This window comes from Notamacropus eugenii, chromosome 4 (assembly GCF_028372415.1).
Source record: "Notamacropus eugenii isolate mMacEug1 chromosome 4, mMacEug1.pri_v2, whole genome shotgun sequence".
Taxonomy (NCBI): Eukaryota; Metazoa; Chordata; class Mammalia; order Diprotodontia; family Macropodidae; genus Notamacropus; species Notamacropus eugenii.
The window spans coordinates 25,803,044-25,824,447 of NC_092875.1; the positions used below are offsets into that span (position 1 = coordinate 25,803,044).

The window sequence follows — 21,404 nt, forward strand, 5'->3', positions numbered from 1 at the left end:
GTCTCTACCTAGTTTCTGCCAGGCTGCTTTCCAGTTTTCCTACCAGTTTTTTTTTTTTTTTAAACCAAATAGTGTGTTCTTATACCAATAGCATAGATCTTCATATTTATCAAACACAGGGTTACCTAACTCTATTCCACAGATCCACCCTTATATTTCTTACCTAATACCATATAGTTTTGATAATTACCCCCTTTTAATACAGATTAAGATATGATACTGCTAGACCTTTAAAAATTTTTTACCACTAATTTCTTTGATATTCTTTTGTTTCTAAATGAATTTTTTAATTTTTTATAGCCCAATAAAATACTTCTTAGGTAGTTTAATTGGGATGGCACTGAATAGGTAGATTAGGTAGAATTGTCATTTTTATTATATTGGCTCGGCCCACCCATGAACAATGAATATATCTCTAGTCATTTAAATCTGAATTTATTTATATAAAATGTTTTATAATTATGTTCATATAGTTTCTGGCTTAGAAGGTATATTCCTAGGTATTTTATATTGTTTATGGTTGTTTTAAATGAAATATCTCTTACTATCTCTTTTTGTAGGGCTTTGTAGGTGATATATAAAAATGCTGATGATTTATGTAGGTTACTTTTATATCCTGCTCTTTTTCTAAAATTGTTAATGGTTTCAACTTAAGTTTTAGTTGATTTTCCAAGTATATCATCATATTGTCTGCCAAAAGGATAGTTTTATTACCTCATGGCCCATTTTGATTCCTTTAATTTCTTCTCTTTTTGCTATTGCTAATATTTCCAGTACAATATTGAATTAGTGATAATAAAGGCATCCCTCTTTTATGCCTGGTCTTACTGGGAAGATTTTTGGTTTATCCATATTATGGATAATTCTTGTTAATGGTTTTAAGTAGATGCTTCTCATCATTTTAAGGAAAAATCCATGTATACCTATGCTTTCAAGTGTTTTATATTGTATTTTTCTGCATCTATTGATAAAATCATATTATTTTAGTTGCTGTTGACAAAATCAATTATGTTAATAGTTTTCCCTATATTGAACTAGCCCTGCATTTCTTGTATAAAAATCACTTGGTCACATTGTATAATCTTTGTGATATATTGTTGTCATCTCCTAGCTAGTATTTTATTTAGGACTTTTGCATCAATATTCATTAGTGAAATTGGTCTTTAATTTTTCTTCTCTGTTTGCTCTTCTTGGTTTAGGTATCAGCACCATATTTGCTTCAGGAGTTTGGTAGGACTACTTCTTTGCCTATTATTCCAAGTAATTTACTTAATATTGAAATTAATTGCTCTTTAAATGTTTATAGAATTCACTGGTAAATCCATCTTTTTTTTTTTCCTTAGGAAGTCCATTTGTGGCCTGTTTGGTTTCCTTTTTTAAAATTGATTTAACTATTCTATTTCCTTTTCTGCTAATCTGGACAATTTACATTTTTATATGTATTCTTTCATTTCTCTTAAATTATTACATTTATTACCATACAATTGGGCAAAATAACTTTTAGTGATAGTTTTAATTTTATCTTCATTAATAGGGTATATTCACCCTTTTCATTTTTGATGCTAATGATTTGATTTTCTCTTTTTAAACATCATATTAACCAATTATCTTTTTATTATCTATTTTATTTTTTCTTATTAAAAATCAACTCAGTTTTATTTATTAATTCAATGGTTTTCTTACATTTACTTTTATTAATCTCACCTTTAATTTTCAAGGTTTCCAACTTAGTGTTTAATTGGGGATTTTTAATTTGTTCTTTTTCTAGTTTTTTAAAAATTGCATACTCAATTGATTGATCTACTCTTTCTCTGTTTTTATCAATCCAAGTATTTAGTAATACAAATTTTCCTCTGATTACTACTTTTTGCTGCATCCCATAACTTTTGGTATGTTGTCTCATTATTATCATTCTTTTTAATAAAATTATTTATCATTTCTATGATTTGTTCTTTGACCCACTCAATTCTTTAAGATTAGGTTATTTAGTCTCCAACTGATTTTTGGTCTATGTTTCCATGGTCCCTTTTAAAATGTAATTTTTATTGCATTTAAAAGAAAAGGATGCATTTAAAATTTCTGCTTTTTTTTTTCACATTTGACTATAAAGTTTTTATGCCCTAATATAAGGTCAGTTTTAACAAAGGCACCATGTACTACTGAGAAAAATGTATATTCCTTTCTATTCCCATTCAGTTCTCTCTAAATGTGTACCATATACACATCTCCTTGACTTCTTTCTTATTTATTTTTTAGTTGGATTTATCTAGTTCTGAGAAAGGAAAGTTGAAGTGCCCCACCATTATAATTTTGCTGTTTTCACCTGTAATGCATTTACCTTTTCCTTTATAAATTTGAATGATCTTGCATTTGGTGCATATGTGCTTACAATTGACATTACTTCATTATCTATAGTACCTTTTAACATAATGTAATTTCCTTTCTTATCTCTTTCAATTAAATCTATTTTAGTTTTAACTTTGTCTGAGGTCATGATTACTGCCCCTATATTTTTTTACATAAGCTGAAATAAAATAAATTCTGCTCTGGCCTTTTATTTTTACTATATGTGTCTCTCTCATTTTAAAATGTGTTTCTTGTAAATAACATATTGTCAGGTTCTGGTTTTTGATCCATTCTGCTATCTATTTTTATTTTTTGGGTAAGTTCATCCCATTCACATTTAAAGTTATAATTACTAGTGTATTTCCCTCCATCCAATTTCCCCCAAATGTTTTACTTTCTCCCTCTTTCTCTCTGTCTCTATCTCTGTCTTTTTTTGCTGTCTATCTGTCTCTCTTTATCTCTGTCTTTCCTCTATCCCTCCTCAGAAGTCTAATTTGCTTCTGACCACTACCCTCCCCAGTCCATACACCCTTCTAAGAGTCCCCCCTTTTCCTATCCTTTTGCCCTTCTATTTCTCTGTTAAGAAGACTTTTATGCCCAACTAGATGTACATGTTATTCTCTCTTTAACTCAGTTTTGATGAGAGTAAGTTTCTTGTGCTGACCACCCTCTAGACAATCTTCTCTGCCCCTCTAAAAATTCTTCCATTCACATCTTGTTTGCATAACATCATTGCTCCATTTTACCTCTCCCTACCCAATTTATTTTTTTTAGGATCATTCCATCATAATTGAGTCAACCCCAAGTCCTCTCTCTATGTATACTCTTTTTAACTACCCTAGAAATGATAATATTCTTGAGTAACAAATATCATTATACCATATTAGTAGGAAACAGTTTAAGCTTATTAAATCTCATATGATTAGTTTTTCATATTTACTTTCTTATGTTACTCCTGACTTTCGTATTTGTAAATCAAACTTTCTATTCAGTTCTGGTCTTTCCTTCAAGAATGCCTGAAAGTCTTCATTAAATTCATTAAATATCATCTTTCTCCCTTGTAGGGTTATGCTTAGCTTTGCTGAGTAGGTTATTTTTGGTTGCAAACCTAGGTCCTTTGCTCTTTGGAATATCGTTTCTATGCCCTCTGGTCTTTTAATGTAGAAGCTGCAAAACCTTGTGTTATCCTGACTGTAGCTCTACAATATTTGAATTATTTCTTTTTAGTTGCTAGTAATATTTTCCCCTTGACCCAGGAGCTTTAAAACTTAGCTATAATGTTCTTCTGAGTTTTCATCTTGGGATCTCTTTCAAGTGGTGACAATAGATTTTTTTTCCATTTCTATTTTACCCCCTAATTTTAAAACTTCAGATCAGTTTTCCTTAACATTTTCTTTGAGTACAGTGTCTAGACTTTTGCTTTGATCATGACTTTCAGGTCACAACTTTCGGATATTTCAACAATTCTTCTCTCTCCTTGATCTGTTTTCCAGGTCAGTTTTTTTTTTTCCAATGAGATATTTCAAGTTCTCTTCTATGTTGTCATTCTTTTGATTTTGCTTAATTATTTCTTGACATCTTATGAAGTCATTAGCTTCCTCTTGCCCAATTCTAATTTCTAAGGACTTATTTTCTCCTTAAAGTTTTTGAATCTCTTTTTCCAATTGATTGACTTCCTTTTCATATTTTTTTGATTTTCTTGGATTATTCATTTCTTTTCCTAATTTTCCCACTACCTCTTTTATTTGATTTTTAAAGTCCTTTTAAAGCTCTTCCAAGAACTCTTTTTGGGCATGTGATTATTTTACATTTTTCTTTGTAGCTTTACAGGTAGCTGTTTTGACTTCATTATCTTCTAAGGTTGAACCCTGATCCTCTCTATCATCATAGTAACTCTCCATGGTCAGGTTTTTTTGTTCTTTCTTGTTTACTAGTTTTCTTAAACAGTTCATTCCTTGGTCACTGAACTTTATGTTAGGGCAAAGCTCTACTCCCACGATGTGGGAGATAATGTCTTAGACTTCAAATTTTGCATGCTATTGTTTTCAGGGCTCTCTCTGGAAGTCTGTGACTTTTTTACTTTTTCCAGCATTCTATATCCAAGGCCAGCTGTGGTCACTGCTCTTCTGCCTCATGCCTTGGTCTGTGAGTTATCTCAGGTATTCCTCTTCTTCCTTGAGTGGGCAACCAGAGTCTGCAGTGCCAGTGCCACAGCACAGCAAATGCTTTCCCCTCCTCCCCCTAAATGTACCACTGGCCAGAGGCCATAAGTCAGCTTGCCCCTCTGCCGTGGAACTGAAACTAGGGACTTAGATCTCCTTTGAATGATCACAGAGCTCTCTGCCCCTCTGAGACTGGACTCATTGGCATATGCTTGCTCCTTCTTGCCAGAAGACACAGCCCAGGACTGAGTCTGGTCAATGCACCTGGGCCCCACCTCCAGTGCCATCTTCCCCTGATCACACCCTGAACTCCCACACTGGCATGGGGTAAAAGTTCCTTAAAGCCTCAGCTTCCCTGACATAGTTGCCCCCAGGGTTCACTGCTTGTTGACACAGAGACCAGACCATTCCTTGGAGATCAGATCTTTCTAAACATCCTCCCAAGTTATATTAGGCTTTCCTAATGATTGCTTTCCCTGACTTTTAATTATTTCTGTTGCTCTAAAATAAAACTCTAAAATCCTACACTCTAAAATTTGACACATTATTTTCAGTTTCTTTTGAGGGAATTTGGGAGAGCCAGGTAATTTCCTGCATAAATATTCCACAATCTTTCCACAATTCCCTCAATAATTAACATTTATGTAGCAGTCTACTATGGGCCAGGTGCTATGCTAAGCACTTTACAATTTTTATCTCCTTTGATTCTCGCAACCACCCTGGGAGCTAAACACTATCATTACTCCCATTTTATAGATGAGAAACTTGAGGTTAAGTGATCAGGGTCACACAGTTATAAAGTGTCGGAGAATGGCCTTCTGACTCTAGGTCCTGTGCTCTGTGCATTTATCCTTCCAGCTGCCCTAAGGAAGGTCTGCCTTGACCTACTCAATACCTGTTTGACCTTGAGTCCAAAGTAAAAAAAAACTTACCCTCCCTAGGCCCTAAATTCCAGATCTGTAAAATGAGAGGTTGTACTGGTCAGTCTCCCAGGTTCCTTCCAGTTGTGAATCTATGATCTTAACAGCCTTCAAGGGTTCTTAGCTTCCTCCAAAGAAAAGCTTAGATGCCTCCTGCTATGGGAGATTCCATAGGACTTTATGATCACTCCCTTTTACTTGAAAACTTGTGTTTTATTCTCCCTACCCAAGAGAATGGAAGTTACTTGAGGGCCAGGACTAGGTATTTTTTGTCTTTGTCTTCTCAGAAGCTGGACCTGTATGTAATAGGCGCTTTAAGAAATGTTTGCTGAAGAGAATCTAGTCCAACTTACTCATTTTTCAGATGGTGGCCCAGAGAGGACAGGTGACTTGACCAACATCACACAGCTGGTGAATGGTCATTGAGATGGCGTTTCAATTTCCGTCTTTTGATTTTATAAATCTAGAACTCTTTCCACTGGAGCCCTTTGATTCTGTACCTCCTTCTATGGCCCCAAGACTTTTAATAGGCACGAATGCAAAGAGGAAAGAGAGGACCTTGAACGCTGGGGTTCAAGCCCCACCTGGCTTATGTGGATCCAGGTCCCCTGTATCAATCTTGTCTCCACTTTGGGATGTTCCCATGGGCCAGACCCTGCCCAGATGAAGGGGCTATAGGCAAAGCTCCCAACTCCGGGGGAGAGAGAGCATCAGGTGATAAATGCCCACACTGCCTCTGCCTTCCCTACGCTGCAGGAAATTAATTTCTGATTCTGGTGGGAAAAAAAATAAAGATTGTATTCGCTTGACCTTGAAAAGCTAGGTTATCAAATCAGCTTGTGAAAAGTGCCCTGGGGCCTGAGAAATTTGAGACCTGAGTTTAGCTTTTGCCTTTCTCTACTAACTAGCTGGGTGTTAGGCATGTCACTTAACCTCTTCCTCCCCTGTGAAACTAAGGGTTAAGCAGACAATCTCTTAAAGATCTAGAATTCTTAATGGCCAACAGGCTTTTGAGGAGGCCAGTCCTCCTTGGAGCCAGGATTTCAGAGAAGATTCCCTCAGTAGCTGTTTCTAGCTAGGGTGGTTAATGAATGAATACTTGTTCAGCCATCCTCAACAGAAACTTGAACATTCCCGCTTCATTTATGGTGGCAGGGAAAAACAAAGTGTAGCAGAAGGGTGGGCCAGCCCTTCTTTTGACTTCCTGAGTTTGGGGGAATTGAGAGTGGGCTCTCAAGAACTGCTGAAATGACTGGATTTGAGCTGACTCAAGTCCCTGCCAGTGTGTTTCTGGGATGAACACGGTGTTCTCCTTCCTTGTATTTAACTCCTGGGTGGTGTTAAGCAGCTGTTGTATTCTAGCCCAGATGTGGCTGGAGACCTGATTGCTCAGTCTAGGTTTTTACAACTAAATCAAGAGGCTTTGGGGATAAGGAGAATTATAAAAATGCCAGGGGGCCTTGAATGTTGGATGGGGGAGAGGCCTTGGAATTTGGAGTATCACCAGGTTGTATGGCTCAGGCCTGCTGACCCTGCTGCCCAGGTGGCAGAGACTGGCAAGTCTCTGGGCTCAGGTGTTCTGAGTCGTGGGCCATGCCAATGAGATGGCTGAATTAAATCTGATACTAAAAAGGTGAGCCCCTCATGTTGTCCAAGGAGAGGACCACCAGCCCAGATTGGAAACAGAGAAAGTCAAGCAAGGTTCCCATGCTGATAAGACCTGGTAGCAGCCCCTGAATGGTCCCAGTACTTCTGGTCTTGTCAATATAGGGAGGCTGCCTTTAAAAACAACTCTGACATTAATGACAATGAGTGCAAGTCAGATCTAGGAGGGGCCTTAGAATAGGAGATATCAGAGCTGGGAGGGACTTTAAAATATAGGATGTTAGAGCTAACAGAATGGAAGGGCTAGGACAGACCTTGGAAAATAAAATTTGAGAGCTGGGAGGGATCTTGGAATCAAAGAATGTTATGACTAAACAGAATTTTAGGAGAGGATCATAATAGCTTATACTGACATAGCACTTAAAAGTTTATGAAGCCCATTCTTTGCAAAACCCTGAGAGGGAGGCACTGCAATACTGTCTGGGGTGGGAGGGGCTTTCGCTGTCATTGAGTTCATGGGTTCTTAACCTGATTTTGTGGCATCCGTCTCTTTGGGGTAGTCTGGTGAAGCCTGGGATGCCTTCTCAGAATAATGGTTTTAATGCATAAAATACATCGACTTACAAAGGAAGCCAGTTCTATTTAAATGCATTTATCAAAATATTTTTCAAAAACAAGTTCATGGATCCCAGGTTAAGAACTCCCTGGAGTCCAACTTCCTTATTTTGCAGAGGACTAGACTCTTTAAGGCACATAAGTAGAGAGTGACTGAGTCAGGATCCTCTGACTCTAAATCCATTTTACTCTCATTTTTATTTTACATTTATTTACGTTTAAATTCATTTTACACACATTTGCACCCATCAAGATTCAGCTGTCAGGAGGATTGGAGGAGCCCATGGGATGGTTCTAATTGGTGGTGGGGGTAGAGAGACAGCAGAGGGGGGCTGGCCCTAGGGGTGGGACAGGAAGGGGTTCAAGCCTCAATGTAGAAATTAGGGTGAATTTACCTTTGGCGGCGTGACGAAGTGCTCCCATCTATGTAATACCACCTTCTCCTTATTGATTTTTTTTAATGTACTTTTGCTTCCGCCGGGGTCCCTAAAGTGAAAAATAATTTAATGAGTTTTTGTGTCTAGAGCCCTGCTTTTATTACACCAAGTTCTTTTCCAAAATGCAATAAATAGCGAATAAAGGATGGCTGATCTCTGGGCCAACATGGATTGTGGCTTATGAGGAAGGGGTTTGGGTCGAGTCTTGGAAAGCAGAGTCATACCAGCTGGATGGAAGACATCTTTTCAGTGACAACAGGTATTAGGAGGGGGGTTGGCTTGTAGTACTCTTCTGTGGAGTCATCTTTTGGCTAAGGTAGAGGAAGACCCTTGATGCATGACCCAATAGACCATGTATGGGAGAGTAATGGTGTGCAGAAAAAACACCACTGGATTCTCATCAAAAACTGGGATTGGAAACCCATCTTTGCTATGTATGTACTACCTCATTGACCAACTCATTGATAGGGGACTGATCTTGGGAGTCAGGAAGATTTGGGTTCAAATACTACCACCAGCACAAGCCACTTAACCCCTCCTGGTCTCTGTTTCCTCATTTGTGAAATGATGGGGTCCCAACTTGGTCTCTAAGACCCCTTCAAGCTCTCCATTTATGATTTATGACCTCTGTGGACCTCATCACTACCACAGATGACTACATCATCCCTACAGTCCCTTCTGGATGACATCTCTGGATCTCATGGAGCCTTCATTGCTATGGAAACAAGAGCTGCTCAAGCAGATATGATTCAACACATCAAGTAGGTGGTGATTTTTGATCTTGGTTGTATCATGTTGGAGATTTCTGGGAGAGGGGAGCTGGAAGGAAAAGTTAGACCTTGATTCCATCCATCCAGTAGCAGTACTAGCACTACCAGCTGGCAAGTCTTAGAGAGAATAGGGCACCTGAGAGAAAGCTTTGTCTACCTGAACGTTCCAAAACTCTTCCTTTGGGATCCTCCATCCCAGCAATCTTAAATAACACTGTCTCAGAAGTTCAAAGACATAAACTTTACCAATTTCAGGGAAGAAAAAGGCTGTTTCATGGGTGCAGCTTGAGGGGCGCAATCCTATGAAGATCTCTGTCCTACTGATCTGTTTTGGTAACTGGAGTTTCACTACTTAAGGCATAGCCCAGAGTGGCATTGAATGCCCTCGCTAAAAAGGCCCTCTTGTACACTTATGCATTGTTAGTAGAACGGAAAATTAGTTCAAGTGTTAAAAAAAACAATTTGGAATTAAATAAGAATAACCACATAGCTCTTCAAAACCACTGGTGGACTTCTATGCTAAGAAGGTCAAAGACAGAAATAAAGGGCCCATGTATATCTGCATTTGAATAGAATTTTCTTTTTGGTGCTAGTAAAAAAACTATAATAGTGCTATTGTGCTATAAGACATGTAGAAAGGGAGGACTTGAGTGATGCATGGGAAGACTTAGATGGATTGAGGCAAAGAAAGTGGAACCAAGAAAATAATACACATAATGAATCCAAGAAGCAGCTACAAAGTGTTCAATGAGGATTCAGAAAGAGCTGAGTTCAAATTCTGCTTCAGGCACTTACTAGCTGTATGACCCTGGGAGTCATATGTATGAGTCACATAACCTCGAATAGTTGTTTTCATGCCATCTCCTCTGTTAGCCTGGGAGCAGATTGAGAGCCTTTCTTTGTATCCCCGTGGTGCCTGGCATATAGTAGGTGCTTCATAAATGCTTATTGACCTGACTCCCTGGAGCTCAACTTTCTCTTTGGGTAAAATAGGGAACAGCACTTGTTTTACAGGGTTGTGAGGAGGAGTGAATGAGATAAAGTTTGTAAATCACTTAGCAAAGTTCCTGGCATATAGTAGGTGCTTAATAAATGCTTGTTCTCTCTTCTCCTCCCTTTGTGAAGATTAAATGAGATGATTGGTATAAGAGCTCCTTGGCAACTTTAAAGTACAAATGCTGGCTTGTTATATTATACTATACTACTATATGTTCTTTAATACTACTACTACTACTACTACTACTTACTACTACCACTACTATGTAAATAAAACAACACTAAAGGGCGGTTGGACTTTACTCATAGTAAGAAACAGGCTTTATTTCACAGAGCTAACAGTGAAATCCATTTTCCTCCTCAAGAGAGGGGGAATAAACAGAAGACCTACTATGTGCCTGGCACTGTGCTAAGGCACATTTCATTTGATCTCAGTAAAGAGCTGCAGAATGGGCTCTATGGTTATGGCTTTGGCTGATTTTGTTTAAGGTGGTTGTCTTTTTCTTTTTTAACACAAGGGTGGGGTTCATGATTAAGGTCAGGGTCAAGGACAAATGATAGCAAAACCAAATGACTTTAGTGAAACCTTAACAAGAAATGGAATTCACTTGTTGAGAGAGAGAGCCAGCCTGTTATCAGCCCTTAACGGCTTGACCTGGATTCCTTGATTAGATAAGCTCTGAAGGATACCGCAGGGAGATGTATCGGAATGGAGGGTTGGTAGATTTGGAAGGTGTAAGTTTGGGGAGTTGGCACTTTCCTGGGGGGACTCTTTGGAATTCCTAGCCAGCATGAGGGCCTTGGGCAAGGATGTTGAAAATCAGGAGAACCTCTCAGACAGGGGAGATGGAGGTCATGAAGATAGTCCTGGTCCTACAGACATTGGAAGCAGCTCTTATAAAGCTGGGGTGGGAGACGTAACCCCAGACACTTTGATATCAAGTACAGAGTCCCATCAGTCTGTTCTTTATGTGCAGAGCCAGACCTGCTCCCAGGTGAGGCTTGGGACCTCATGGGGCATCTCTGTTCAACTCCCTGGGGCACTTGAGTGACTCCATGGATTGAGAACTGGGCCTGAAGTCAGGAAGATACCTCTTTTTGAGTTCAAATCTAGCCTCAGACACTTCCTAGCTATGTGTTCCTGGGCAAATTGCCTAACCCTGTTTGCCTCAGTTTCCTCATCTATAAAATGAGCTGGAGAAGGAAATGGCAAACCACTCCAACATCTCTGCCAAGAAAACCCCAAAAGGGGTCACTAAGAGTGGGACACAACTAAAACCACAGAACAGTAACAGCAGCTTCTGACTCCAGATTCACTACTCATTCTACTGTGAAAAGACTCATCATGAAAGTGGTAAAATGGTAGAAATGGTACTTGAGCTGGGAGGGCTCTAGAACCTAGAATGTCAGAGCTGGGAGGGGCCTGAGAACAGGGGATGTCAGAGCTGGGAGGGACCTGAGAACAGGGGAGGTCAGGGCTTGGAGGGGACTTACAGATGATCCATTCAGCTCCATTTTGTTACAGAGGAAGTGGGCTCAGGACAGGTAAATAACCAGCTAAAGCCAGAAAGTCAATTAATATCCAAGGCAATGCTCTTCGTAATATTTTATTTTCTTATTTCACAATAAAAAGCTTTTTGCATAATTAATGGTATAATTAATTTAATTTTTGTTATGCTTTACTGTTCCCCCGAGTAAACAAGTTGAGGAAATACTTAAAATACTGTGGAAAGCCCCACCACCAATATTTGGGGTCTGCGAACAGTATTTCAGGTGGCAGTTTTTTTGATGTCTGACTGATTAACCAGGAGATCCTTAGATATCCCCCTGCCCCCTTCTGTCTGATCCTCCCAGCACCGCAGGACTTTCAGAATTCTCTCTTGCAAATGCAGCCCCTGCTGTGCTTGCCCCAAGACCGCTTGAAGTTCAAAAATCCTCTTTCCCCTTTAAAAACAAAATCCTGTTTCACACAAGCTTTTCAACCTTAAATATTCCAAACTTATCAGCAAAGTTTGCTCTGGCAGTGGCCTGAGAACCTCCAGGGATGGATCGTTTTCTGCTGGTCTCACCAAGCCTGGCAAAGTTGTGATGGGGGAGAGCAGACAGGAGAGACAGAACTGGCCCCTCCATTATCCTATTTTTCAGAATGAAGGATTAAAAAAACAAATTCCTTTTCATAGAAAAAGTCTTATAAAAAGCATTTGTTGAGCACCTACCATATTCTAGGCCACTGAAGGGCCTTCAGTCAAAGGGCTGCACTTGAGGACCTAGAGGGCCTAGAGGCTACAGGTTCCCCACCCCTGTAATCTAGGCACTTCCCCCAAAATAGCCCTACAAGGTCAGGGGTGAATGGGTTATTATCCCATTTTACAGGGGGAGGAAACTGAGGCTCAGTCAGGTCAAATGACTTATCGGGAGGCTCAAATGTCTGTAAAGTTTTCCCCTAACCTTAGAACATCAGAGAGAGATTAGCTGTTATCTGATGCAGCCCCTAATGTTAGAGAAGGTGAAACTGGGGCCTTGGGAGGATATATGACTTGTCCAAGGTACCTCACTGGGCTGGCACATCAGTGGCAGAGCTGGAATTCCAACTCAGGTCTGCTAGAAGAGGCATCAAGGGAAAGGGGAAAGCAGTGTCTATAGCATCTGAGAACCTAGATTTGGATCACAAGTCCACGGCAAACCAGATGGAATGATGTCAGAGCTGGGGGGAGGGGAGTCTTAGAACAGGGGATGTCAATGCTGAGAGGGGCCTTAGAATAGGGGATGTCAGAGCTGGGCCATAAGCGTAAGGGATCTTGGAACACAGCATGTCAAAGCCTACCCAACTTCAGAGAGGTTTCACTGTGAAGACCAGTGGAAGTGATAAGATGGTCCGTCGTGTGCCTCAGTGGAGGAAAGACCCATCCCACTGAAAGTTTGGCTCCTCCAAGATCATCTGAAGTCATGTGATACAGTCCTGTTTCATTCTTCAAACTACATCTACCAACAAGACCCCAATTAATGATTTTGTTAACTGTCCCTGACCCTTAAGAACTTGAGTTACTATTTGGTCATTAGTTGAAACACCAACCAACCACCTGAACTTCTCTGATAAACACCTCTCTTATGAATCTACCTGGTCAGTACTGGGGAGAGAGGGCTTGGAATTCTCAAAGTCAGTAGCACAGTAATGCATGAGCTCTCTGCCAACCAAACCCAGGAAGGGAAATGATTAGATTTACATCCACCATTTTGCCTTATAGAAATGAAGTCACTGGGATCTGATGTTGCCTGGGAACTCATCATTGCTTCACCCAATGATGAATGCTGTGGCTTTTAGCCCTTTGCTTATTTCTCATCAATGATTTAATAACACATGTGCCTGTTTGACTGTGAAAAATCATGTCTACACAGCACTCAGAGGAGCAGAGAAATGGTCCTTACTCAATGAATTTGATCTGCATCAGTTTTGTGGGAAGACTCACAGAACAGGATCATAGGATCCGAGGAAAGGTCTTTAACATCATCCAGGTCAAACTTCTCATTTTATAGATGAGGAAACTGAGACCCAGAGATTTAAGTGAAGTCACACAGCTAGTAAAGACTAGGGGCAAGAATTGAATCTAGATCAGTTGACTGTTATTACCTGACCCTTTTCACTGTGCCAAGTTTTTAGTTATTGGGGTTTAAAAATATTTTATTGATCCATTTTAAAAGATCACTGTCACTTCCCACCAGCCATCCCTTGTCTCACAGAACTATCCTTTGCCACCACAAAAAGCAACTAAGTAATTGAATTACTATGACTGACAGTGTATGTGGCATTACTCATCCATAATCCACCACCTGTCTTTACTAAGGGGAGGGAAATATATTTTATCACTGTTCATCTGGAGTCAATGACCAAGGGATCTTTAAACACTTTTACTTTTGTTGTTTAGTCAGGTCTGAAACTTTGTGACCCCACCTGGGGTTGGCAGATACTGGAGTGGTTTGTCATTTCTTTCTCCAGATCATGTTACAGATGAGGAAACTGAGGCAACAAGGGTTAAGTGACTTGTCCAGGGTAACAAACCTAGTATGTGAGGTCACATTTGCACTCAGGTCTTCCTGACTCCATCCCCAGGTACTCTATCCACTATATCACCTAATTGTCCATCAAAATGGTGATGATGAGGATGACGATGATGATGATGACAACGATGATGAAGAAGACAGCTAACTTGCAAGATTATTGTGAGAACCAAATGAGACGGTATTTGTAAAGCTTTTTGCAAACCTTCACCATCTCTATAAATGCTAGTTACTCTTTTTTTCAATTTACATTTTTGTCATTATGAATAGCCTTTCCTTAATTCTGCCTGCTTGGCTCGGCACCTGTGCGTACAGGCTTCCCTGGACCTTTCCTATTTATCCTTTCTTACTGATCTTTCTTCCCATTCGTGTACCACCGTTTGTTTAGCGGGGCTCTGATCGATGGGCATCGACTTTCTTTGCTACCAGAAAAAAGTGCTGCTATGAATATTTCGTCTCTGGAACCTCTCTTTCTGCCTAGCAGGGCGGTTTCTGGATCAAAGGGAAGGGAGGGATATTTTTAAAAGGTTGCTTCTATTTCTTCTAACCCCAGTGACCTTCTCCCCAACATCTCTTTTTGGCCTGGAGTGATCACAGGGGCTGCATTTTGCTTCAGTAATCTAGACTGGTTTGCAAACACTGAATGGATTTGCTGGGGAAATACTAAACTCTCGGCTTCCTGGATTATGTTCAGTTGCCATGGTGAGGGGTAATTATATTGCTAAGTGTCCTTGAAAAATATTCATTGTCTTTTAAATTCCTTCTCCTCCTCTCCGTTCTGGTGGTGGCTGGGATCTCGGTTTTTCCAAGGCGATGCCTACAGAGCTTACGATTGTTTCTGTTTTGTTTTTTCCAAGGTCTTACACCAAGCTGGAATACAGCTATTCAATAGGCCTTGAATACAGACCTACAGTGGAATGAGGGATAGATCTGGGGAGTCAGAGGATCTACGTTCAAATCCCGACTTTGCCACTTAATATCTATGTCTAGTATCTAATATCTTTGATGGCTCAGATAGCCTGGGTCTCAGTTTCCTGCAGTTAATGAGAGATGATCTTTATAGGCAAATGATGTATTCACCTATATCTGCAAAGCATTTTTGCTCAGTGCCTGGTTGTTTCCAGCCATGTCTCTGACTCTTATAACTTCATTTCAAATTTTCTTGACAAAGATATTGGAGCAGCTTGCCATTTCCATCTTCAGCTCATTTTATAGATGAGGAAACTGAGGCAAATAAAGTGACACCCAGCTAGTAAGTGTCAGGGCCCAGATTTGAACTCATGAAGATGAGTCTTCCTGACTCCAGACCCAGGGCTCTGTGCACTATGGCGCCACCTAGTGACCCACCAGGTATATAAACTGGTGTTTAATAAATGCTCCTCTTTCCCATTCCCTTCTCTCCTAAATTTATGATCTGGTTGACCTGGGACCAATCTAGCTAAATGTGAGAAGGCTCGTCATTAGAAGACTGACCTTGGAGAGGCCTTATGGGTCAGTGGAAAGAGGACTGAGGACAGACCTGAGTTCAAATACCATCTCTGGGGCTTTCTAATTAAGTGAACTTGAGCAAATCATTTAATTTTCTTGAGTCTCAGTTTCCTCTCCTGTTAAATGAAGGGACCTTTAAGATCTCTTCAAACTCTAATTCTAGATCCGTGATCCTATGAGTGTCTTGGCTGCAGTAACCCTAAGAGTCATGGAAAAAATAAAGTCTTCAAAGGTAGATGACAAAAGATTGCCCAGACTACATAGAATGGGGTTGGGAGGCAGAGTGAACTGGAAGATGGTGAGAGGTTGACCAGCCATTAGCACAATCCCTAGTGGAATGGGCTTCCTTGAGAGATGCTGGGGACAACTTAGAGGAGGTCTTCAAGCAGAGGCTGTACAATTGCTTGTCTTGTATGGAATAACATAGATATCTTTTAGATATGGGTTGGACTAGATGGATGTGGACAGCCTTTCCATCCTGGAAATTTGGTTATTCCATCGGTATCCTTATGAAGTCAAGAGAATTCTAAGTATCTCAAACACCCTTGGTGAAGCTTCTTTGGCGAACTTTAAAAGGTCATTGCTGAGAGTCAAACAGGCTGGCCAGACTTGGATGGGCATGAAAACCCATCACTGGAAAGGATGCAGTCCTGGAGCCATGGGAGTAACTCATATCTGAGTCATGGAAGTAAGTCACCCTTGAAGGAAGAGACTGTCTTTCAACTTTCTTGGTATACCCAGCACTGAGCACCATCCTTGGCATACAGTAAGCACTCAATCCATGTTGGATGACTGATAGATTCCTGTTTTAGAGGCATTAAAGATCCCTTTTGGAGAAAGTTGTATCAAAATGGTGAAATTATGGGTCTATCCACTCTGTAGGTATCTTGTATTTGTACCTAAATATGTGCTTGTTTTCTCTTTCTCTTTCACTAGAGTGTTTTTTTTTGAGGGCAAGGACTGTTTTCGTATTTCTTTGTAACCCCAGGGTTTAACACAGTGCTTGGCACATTATTGATCCTTGGTTCTGGAAGAGGACCAGAATAGCATCACTACGTTAAAAGTCAAGTTACATGTGTTCACCTGTGGCTGATCAGACCTATATATGCTCTGAACTCATTATCACAGGGTCAGGCACAAATATTCCATGTGAACATTTGGCGTGGATACTCTAAATTTGTCCTTCTCAAATTTCTTTTGAGGTACTTCAATTCTGCTTTGCTCATAGATCACAGCACCTCCTCTCATGAAAATTAGGCTTAGACATTAGGAAAAAGGAACTGGATGTGTGCTCAGCAGCCATGTTACTGTAGTCTTTGTGCTACAGAGACTACTACGGGGCAGCCTGTGTAAGGAAGAAGTTGAATGAACAAGCAATAACTCTGTTGTTGAGTTGTTTCAGCCTCGACTCTCTGTGAACCCATTTGGGGTTTCCTTGGCAAAGAGATACTGGAGTGATTTGCCATTTTCTTCTTCACCTCGTTTTACAGATGAGGAAACCGAGGCCAACAGCATGCAGTGACTTGCTCAGGGTCACACAGCTAGGAGGTTGTCTGAGTTTAGATTTGAACTCATGAAGATGAGTCTTCCTGATTCCAAGGTCAGAGCTCTATCCACTGCACCACCTAGTTGCCTATGCTAATTACTTACTCTATACCAAGCAAATACCAAAGCAAACATAACCTCTTCCCTCAAAGGACTTATATTCTAATGGTGGAGACCACACACATTGATAGAGGTATTCGCTAAAGAAGAATGCTCTAGTCTAGAAAGTTATAAGAATGCCTGTTCCATTTTACCCAATGGTGTCTGATTTAGGACAAAGCATAAGGTTGAGATTACTGTCTAACCTTGTGATCCTGAATCCCCTCTTCCTTCCTTGTTGGGTAAGAGAGCATTAAGCATTATATTGCTTTTTTTTTAAACACCATTTTTATTTCCAAATATATTCCACCTGAACCCATTAAGCCATTTCTTATAACAAAGATTTAAAAAAGAAGGAATAAAAGAAAGTAGTTTGACAAAGCTAACCCAACTGAGATTTGGATTCTGAGTCTATGTAATATTCCACACCTCTTTAGAGGGTATTTTTGAGCCTTGATATATGCATCAAACATCATTACTCCCAAGAAAAATGGTATTATCATTAATAATAAGACCTGGCTTTTACATGGGGTATCCCCAAACTCTAGGCCAATATTCTCATTTTGAAGTTGAGGAAACTGAGGCCCAGAGAGGCCAGAATATCATGGGATTCTAAATTTTAATGGCTTAAGACTCCACTAAGAGTTTTGGGACACCTTGTATTGGATTGGGCTCCAAGGTTTGCAAAGGGTTTTCCATGGGTTTTCTCATTTGATCCTCATACCAACCAAGGGAATTAGGTGCTAATTATTGTCCTCATTTTACAGATGAGGAAGCTGAGGCCTCAGGAGTGAGACTTGTCCAGGGTCACTCAGTTAGTGAGTGACTGAGCTAGGGTTCTATTTCTGGTCTTCCTGGCTCCAAGTGCAGCCTTTATTGATTGCATCTCCAATTTAAAGAACAAAAAGGGGGGATCCCCAGTTCCTGTGGGGAATCAAGGGAGAATCCACCCAAGTACCTTTTGTTTCTGGGCTTCTAATCTGTGAAGGTCTGGATGGGACCAAGCCTTTGATGGAAGTCTCTGCTCACACATTGTGGCAGACCATCAGTATTCTCGGGTGTGTGCCCTACAGCTGTTAATGAGTTTCCATCATGCGCCATACACATTTCTCAAACCAGCTACTACAGGGAGGGAAAGGATGTTTTTCTTCTCTCTCCAAGCCCCTGCCCTCCCTATCCCTATCTCCATCCTACATTTCTGGAGTCTCTTTATAGCTTGATGGTTACCCACCATGCACAGAGCATATATGGTCCTTTAAAGTGATCTATAGTATTGACAGTAGGCAATAAACATTTATTAATCAACCACTCCATGTGTGAAAGGCACCATGCCAAGTGCTGGAGATACAAATGTTCAGTAATAACAAAGACAGTCCCTGACTTCAAGGAACTTTCAATTTAATAGGGGAAGATAATGTGAGTTATTATTATATAAGCTAAAAAAACCACCTAGAAGTTAGTGAAAGCATATGAATTGAAATCAAGTTTGAGAAGCGTTTCAATTTCATTCAATTCAATTAAAATATCACTAAGAAAATTAGAAAGATATGGAATTATCAGTCCTATAGAATTCAGTAAGAATCATCTCTTCACTCTTCATGTAACACAAAGGGGGGCCAGGTACAATCTTTTTTCATTCATTCAAATGATCCATCAATATTCATTAAACATGATTTTGTGCCAGGCACTGTGCTAAGTGGTGGGGATACAAGAGGAAAAAGATAGTTCCTGTCCTCAGGGAGCTTACTGTTTCATGGAGAACACAACAAGTAAAGAAATATATACGTAGCAAGCTCTGTACAGGATAAATGGGAAATAATAATAGAGAAAAGACAATGGAATTAAAGGGGGGGCTGGGGAAGGCTTCCTGTAAGGAACTTGAAGGAAGCCACAAGGTGGAGATGAGGGGAGAGAACATTTCAAACATGGGGAACAGTCAGAGAAAATGCTTGGAGCCAAGGAATCAAGAGTGTCTTGTTAGTTGAACATATAGGAGACCAGTATCTTTCATTCATTATTATTTTTGGACTCAGTCGATCTGTGATTTCATTAGCATGGAGAATACTTAAGTGAGGAAATGCCTTCTACCATTGCAACTTTGAAGTTTTTGAGACTGTCTGAAAGGTTAAGTGATCTGCCCACCATCACCTAGCCATCAGGTGATGGAGGTGGGACCCAAACTCAGTTCTTTTCTGACTTCAAGGGCAGCTTCCCAAGCCTTCTGCCAGTGTCTCTCTATGGCTCCATGGTAAGAAGGAACGTACTTGAAGGCTGGACACTAACTCTGCAATGTACTGCCAGACTGAAAAGGCTTTGATGTGGACTGTGTGATGTGTCTGCCTTCCAGGGGTCCGCTTTGATTTGTGCAGAAGAGGATGAGTTTTCTGGTCATAACTACTCCTGGAGGATCATGGACTAAGGTGTAGAGGATGTCAGCTTGTAACGTGTGTGTGTGTGTGTATGTGTGTGTGTACGTGTGTGTGCACATGCATAAGCAACAACACTCCAACATCATCGATTCTGAAAGTTTTGAAGAATTGTCATTATTTTAATATTATAAATAACTGCATCTAGGTGGTTCAGTGGATAGTGTTTTGGATAGAGTCAGGAATTCCTGAGTTCAAATCCAGCCTCAGGCACTTACTAGCTATGGGGCCCTAGGCAAATCCCTTCACCTCTACCTGCCATTTTATCTCCTGTGCTTTCTAGCTGAATTGTTAGTTCCATAGTATTTACCAAAATTCATCTCTTCCCTTTCATGTCTTGCAAAAAAAAAAAAAATCAAGCAATCATGACAGGATAACACCCTAATATAGAAAAGTAAAAAAGGAAAAGGAAAGTGAGAAATAAGAGGAGGAGGAGGAGAAATATAGAAGACAAAGGAAGAGGATGAGGAAAAACCAAGCATATAGAAGAGGGGGAAATAGCCCTCTTTGAAGAGTGGGTGGCTTACTTTTCATTCCAACAGGTTATCACCGGTTTCATGCCATGATGGTTGTGGTCGATGGTTAGTGCTTCCAGGAGCCAGTGGAGGGCACAGAGTTGCCGGAAGAGAGGCTCTCTGCCAAGACAAAGAGAGAAATCTGGTCACCATGAATTGAGAATAGAAGGAGGAACAGGGACTTTAGAGAAGGAAGGAAGGCACTTGGGAAACTTTCTAGTCCAATCCCCTCATTTTACAAGGAAGGGATTGAGGCCCGGAAAGAGAGGCTTTGCCCAGGGACGCCTGTATCATAGTCAGGATCGTAGGTTTAGAACTGGTAGGGACCTTTATGATCATGAGGCTCCGGGGTTGTTCAAAAGCAGAGGGAATTAATAACAATGATAGTATTAATACTGAGAGTTACAATAATGGAGCTAAAAACATATGCTAAGTGCTTCCTACATAAATAATCCACTTAGTGATTTAATCTTAGTTGATCCTCAAACAAGCCTATGAGAGAGATGCTATTATGGCCCCCATTTTACAGAGGAGGAAACTGAGGCAAACCGAGGTTGCTCAGGATCACACAGCTCCTAAGTGTCTGAGGTGACTTGACCAGGGTCACATATAACGTAAGCACCAGAGATAGGATTTGAACCCAGAGCCAGCACTCTGTTCATTATGTCTCAGGAGATCATGAGTTCCCCCATCTGGGCATGTCTTCAAGCAAAGCTAGTGGGTTGACTGTCAGGGATATTGCTTGTGTGTGTGTGTGTGTGTGTGTGTGTGTGTGTGTGTGTGTGTGTTAAAGGTCAGACTGGATGGCTTCTGAGTCCCACTCCAGCTCTGCATTTGCATATGACATCTGCAAGGTGAGAATAAAGGACTATAGGGTACTGGGAGCAAAGGAAAGTGTGCAACAATGGGAATGAAACAATGGGTTCGAATCTTACTCTGATGCTTAATTTTTGTGTGACATTGGTAAGTTGCTTTCTATTCTGCCTCACATTCTTCTGTCTTATTTGATTCCCAAGCAAATCGCTCTAATCTCATCGAGCTTCAGTTTCCTCATTTTTAAAATGGGGCAGTGATGGCACCTACTTCACAAGTATGCTTTGAAGACCAAATAAGACCAAATTGCTTAGATTCTCTGGGCCTCTGCTTCCTCATCAGTCAGAATGAGAGAGTTGAATGAAAATTTCCTCTGAAAGCCCTTCCAGCTGTAGGGCTGTGATCTTGTATAAACCAGACATCTATAAGCCAGAGGCTGCCAGGGCAGCAGCTCCGTGGATCGACACAAGATAGGGTTAATGGTCTGGATGCTCCTTACTGGAAACAATGTTAGCATCTTTCCAACGAACCCCAGTCCTCCTCCATCCCCTGGGAAAACTCCGGGAAAAGTCTGCCCATTATGATGACTTGGAAATTGTTATTCTCTGAAA

The 21,404-nt window shown here is 40.5% G+C and overlaps 1 protein-coding gene across 2 annotated transcripts in view; it reads right to left on the bottom strand.

Annotated features, from left to right (window-relative positions):
- CCDC60 (coiled-coil domain containing 60) overlaps positions 1-21,404 on the bottom strand; it is a 208,319-nt gene that overhangs the window by 40,607 nt on the left and 146,308 nt on the right. For both annotated transcript variants that reach the window (XM_072600299.1, XM_072600300.1), the window contains 2 exons: positions 19,993-20,100; positions 8,044-8,134 (listed from right to left, as the gene is read on the bottom strand). In XM_072600299.1, the coding sequence (XP_072456400.1) occupies positions 8,044-8,134; positions 19,993-20,100 (199 nt within the window). The remainder of the gene's footprint in view (positions 1-8,043; positions 8,135-19,992; positions 20,101-21,404) is intronic.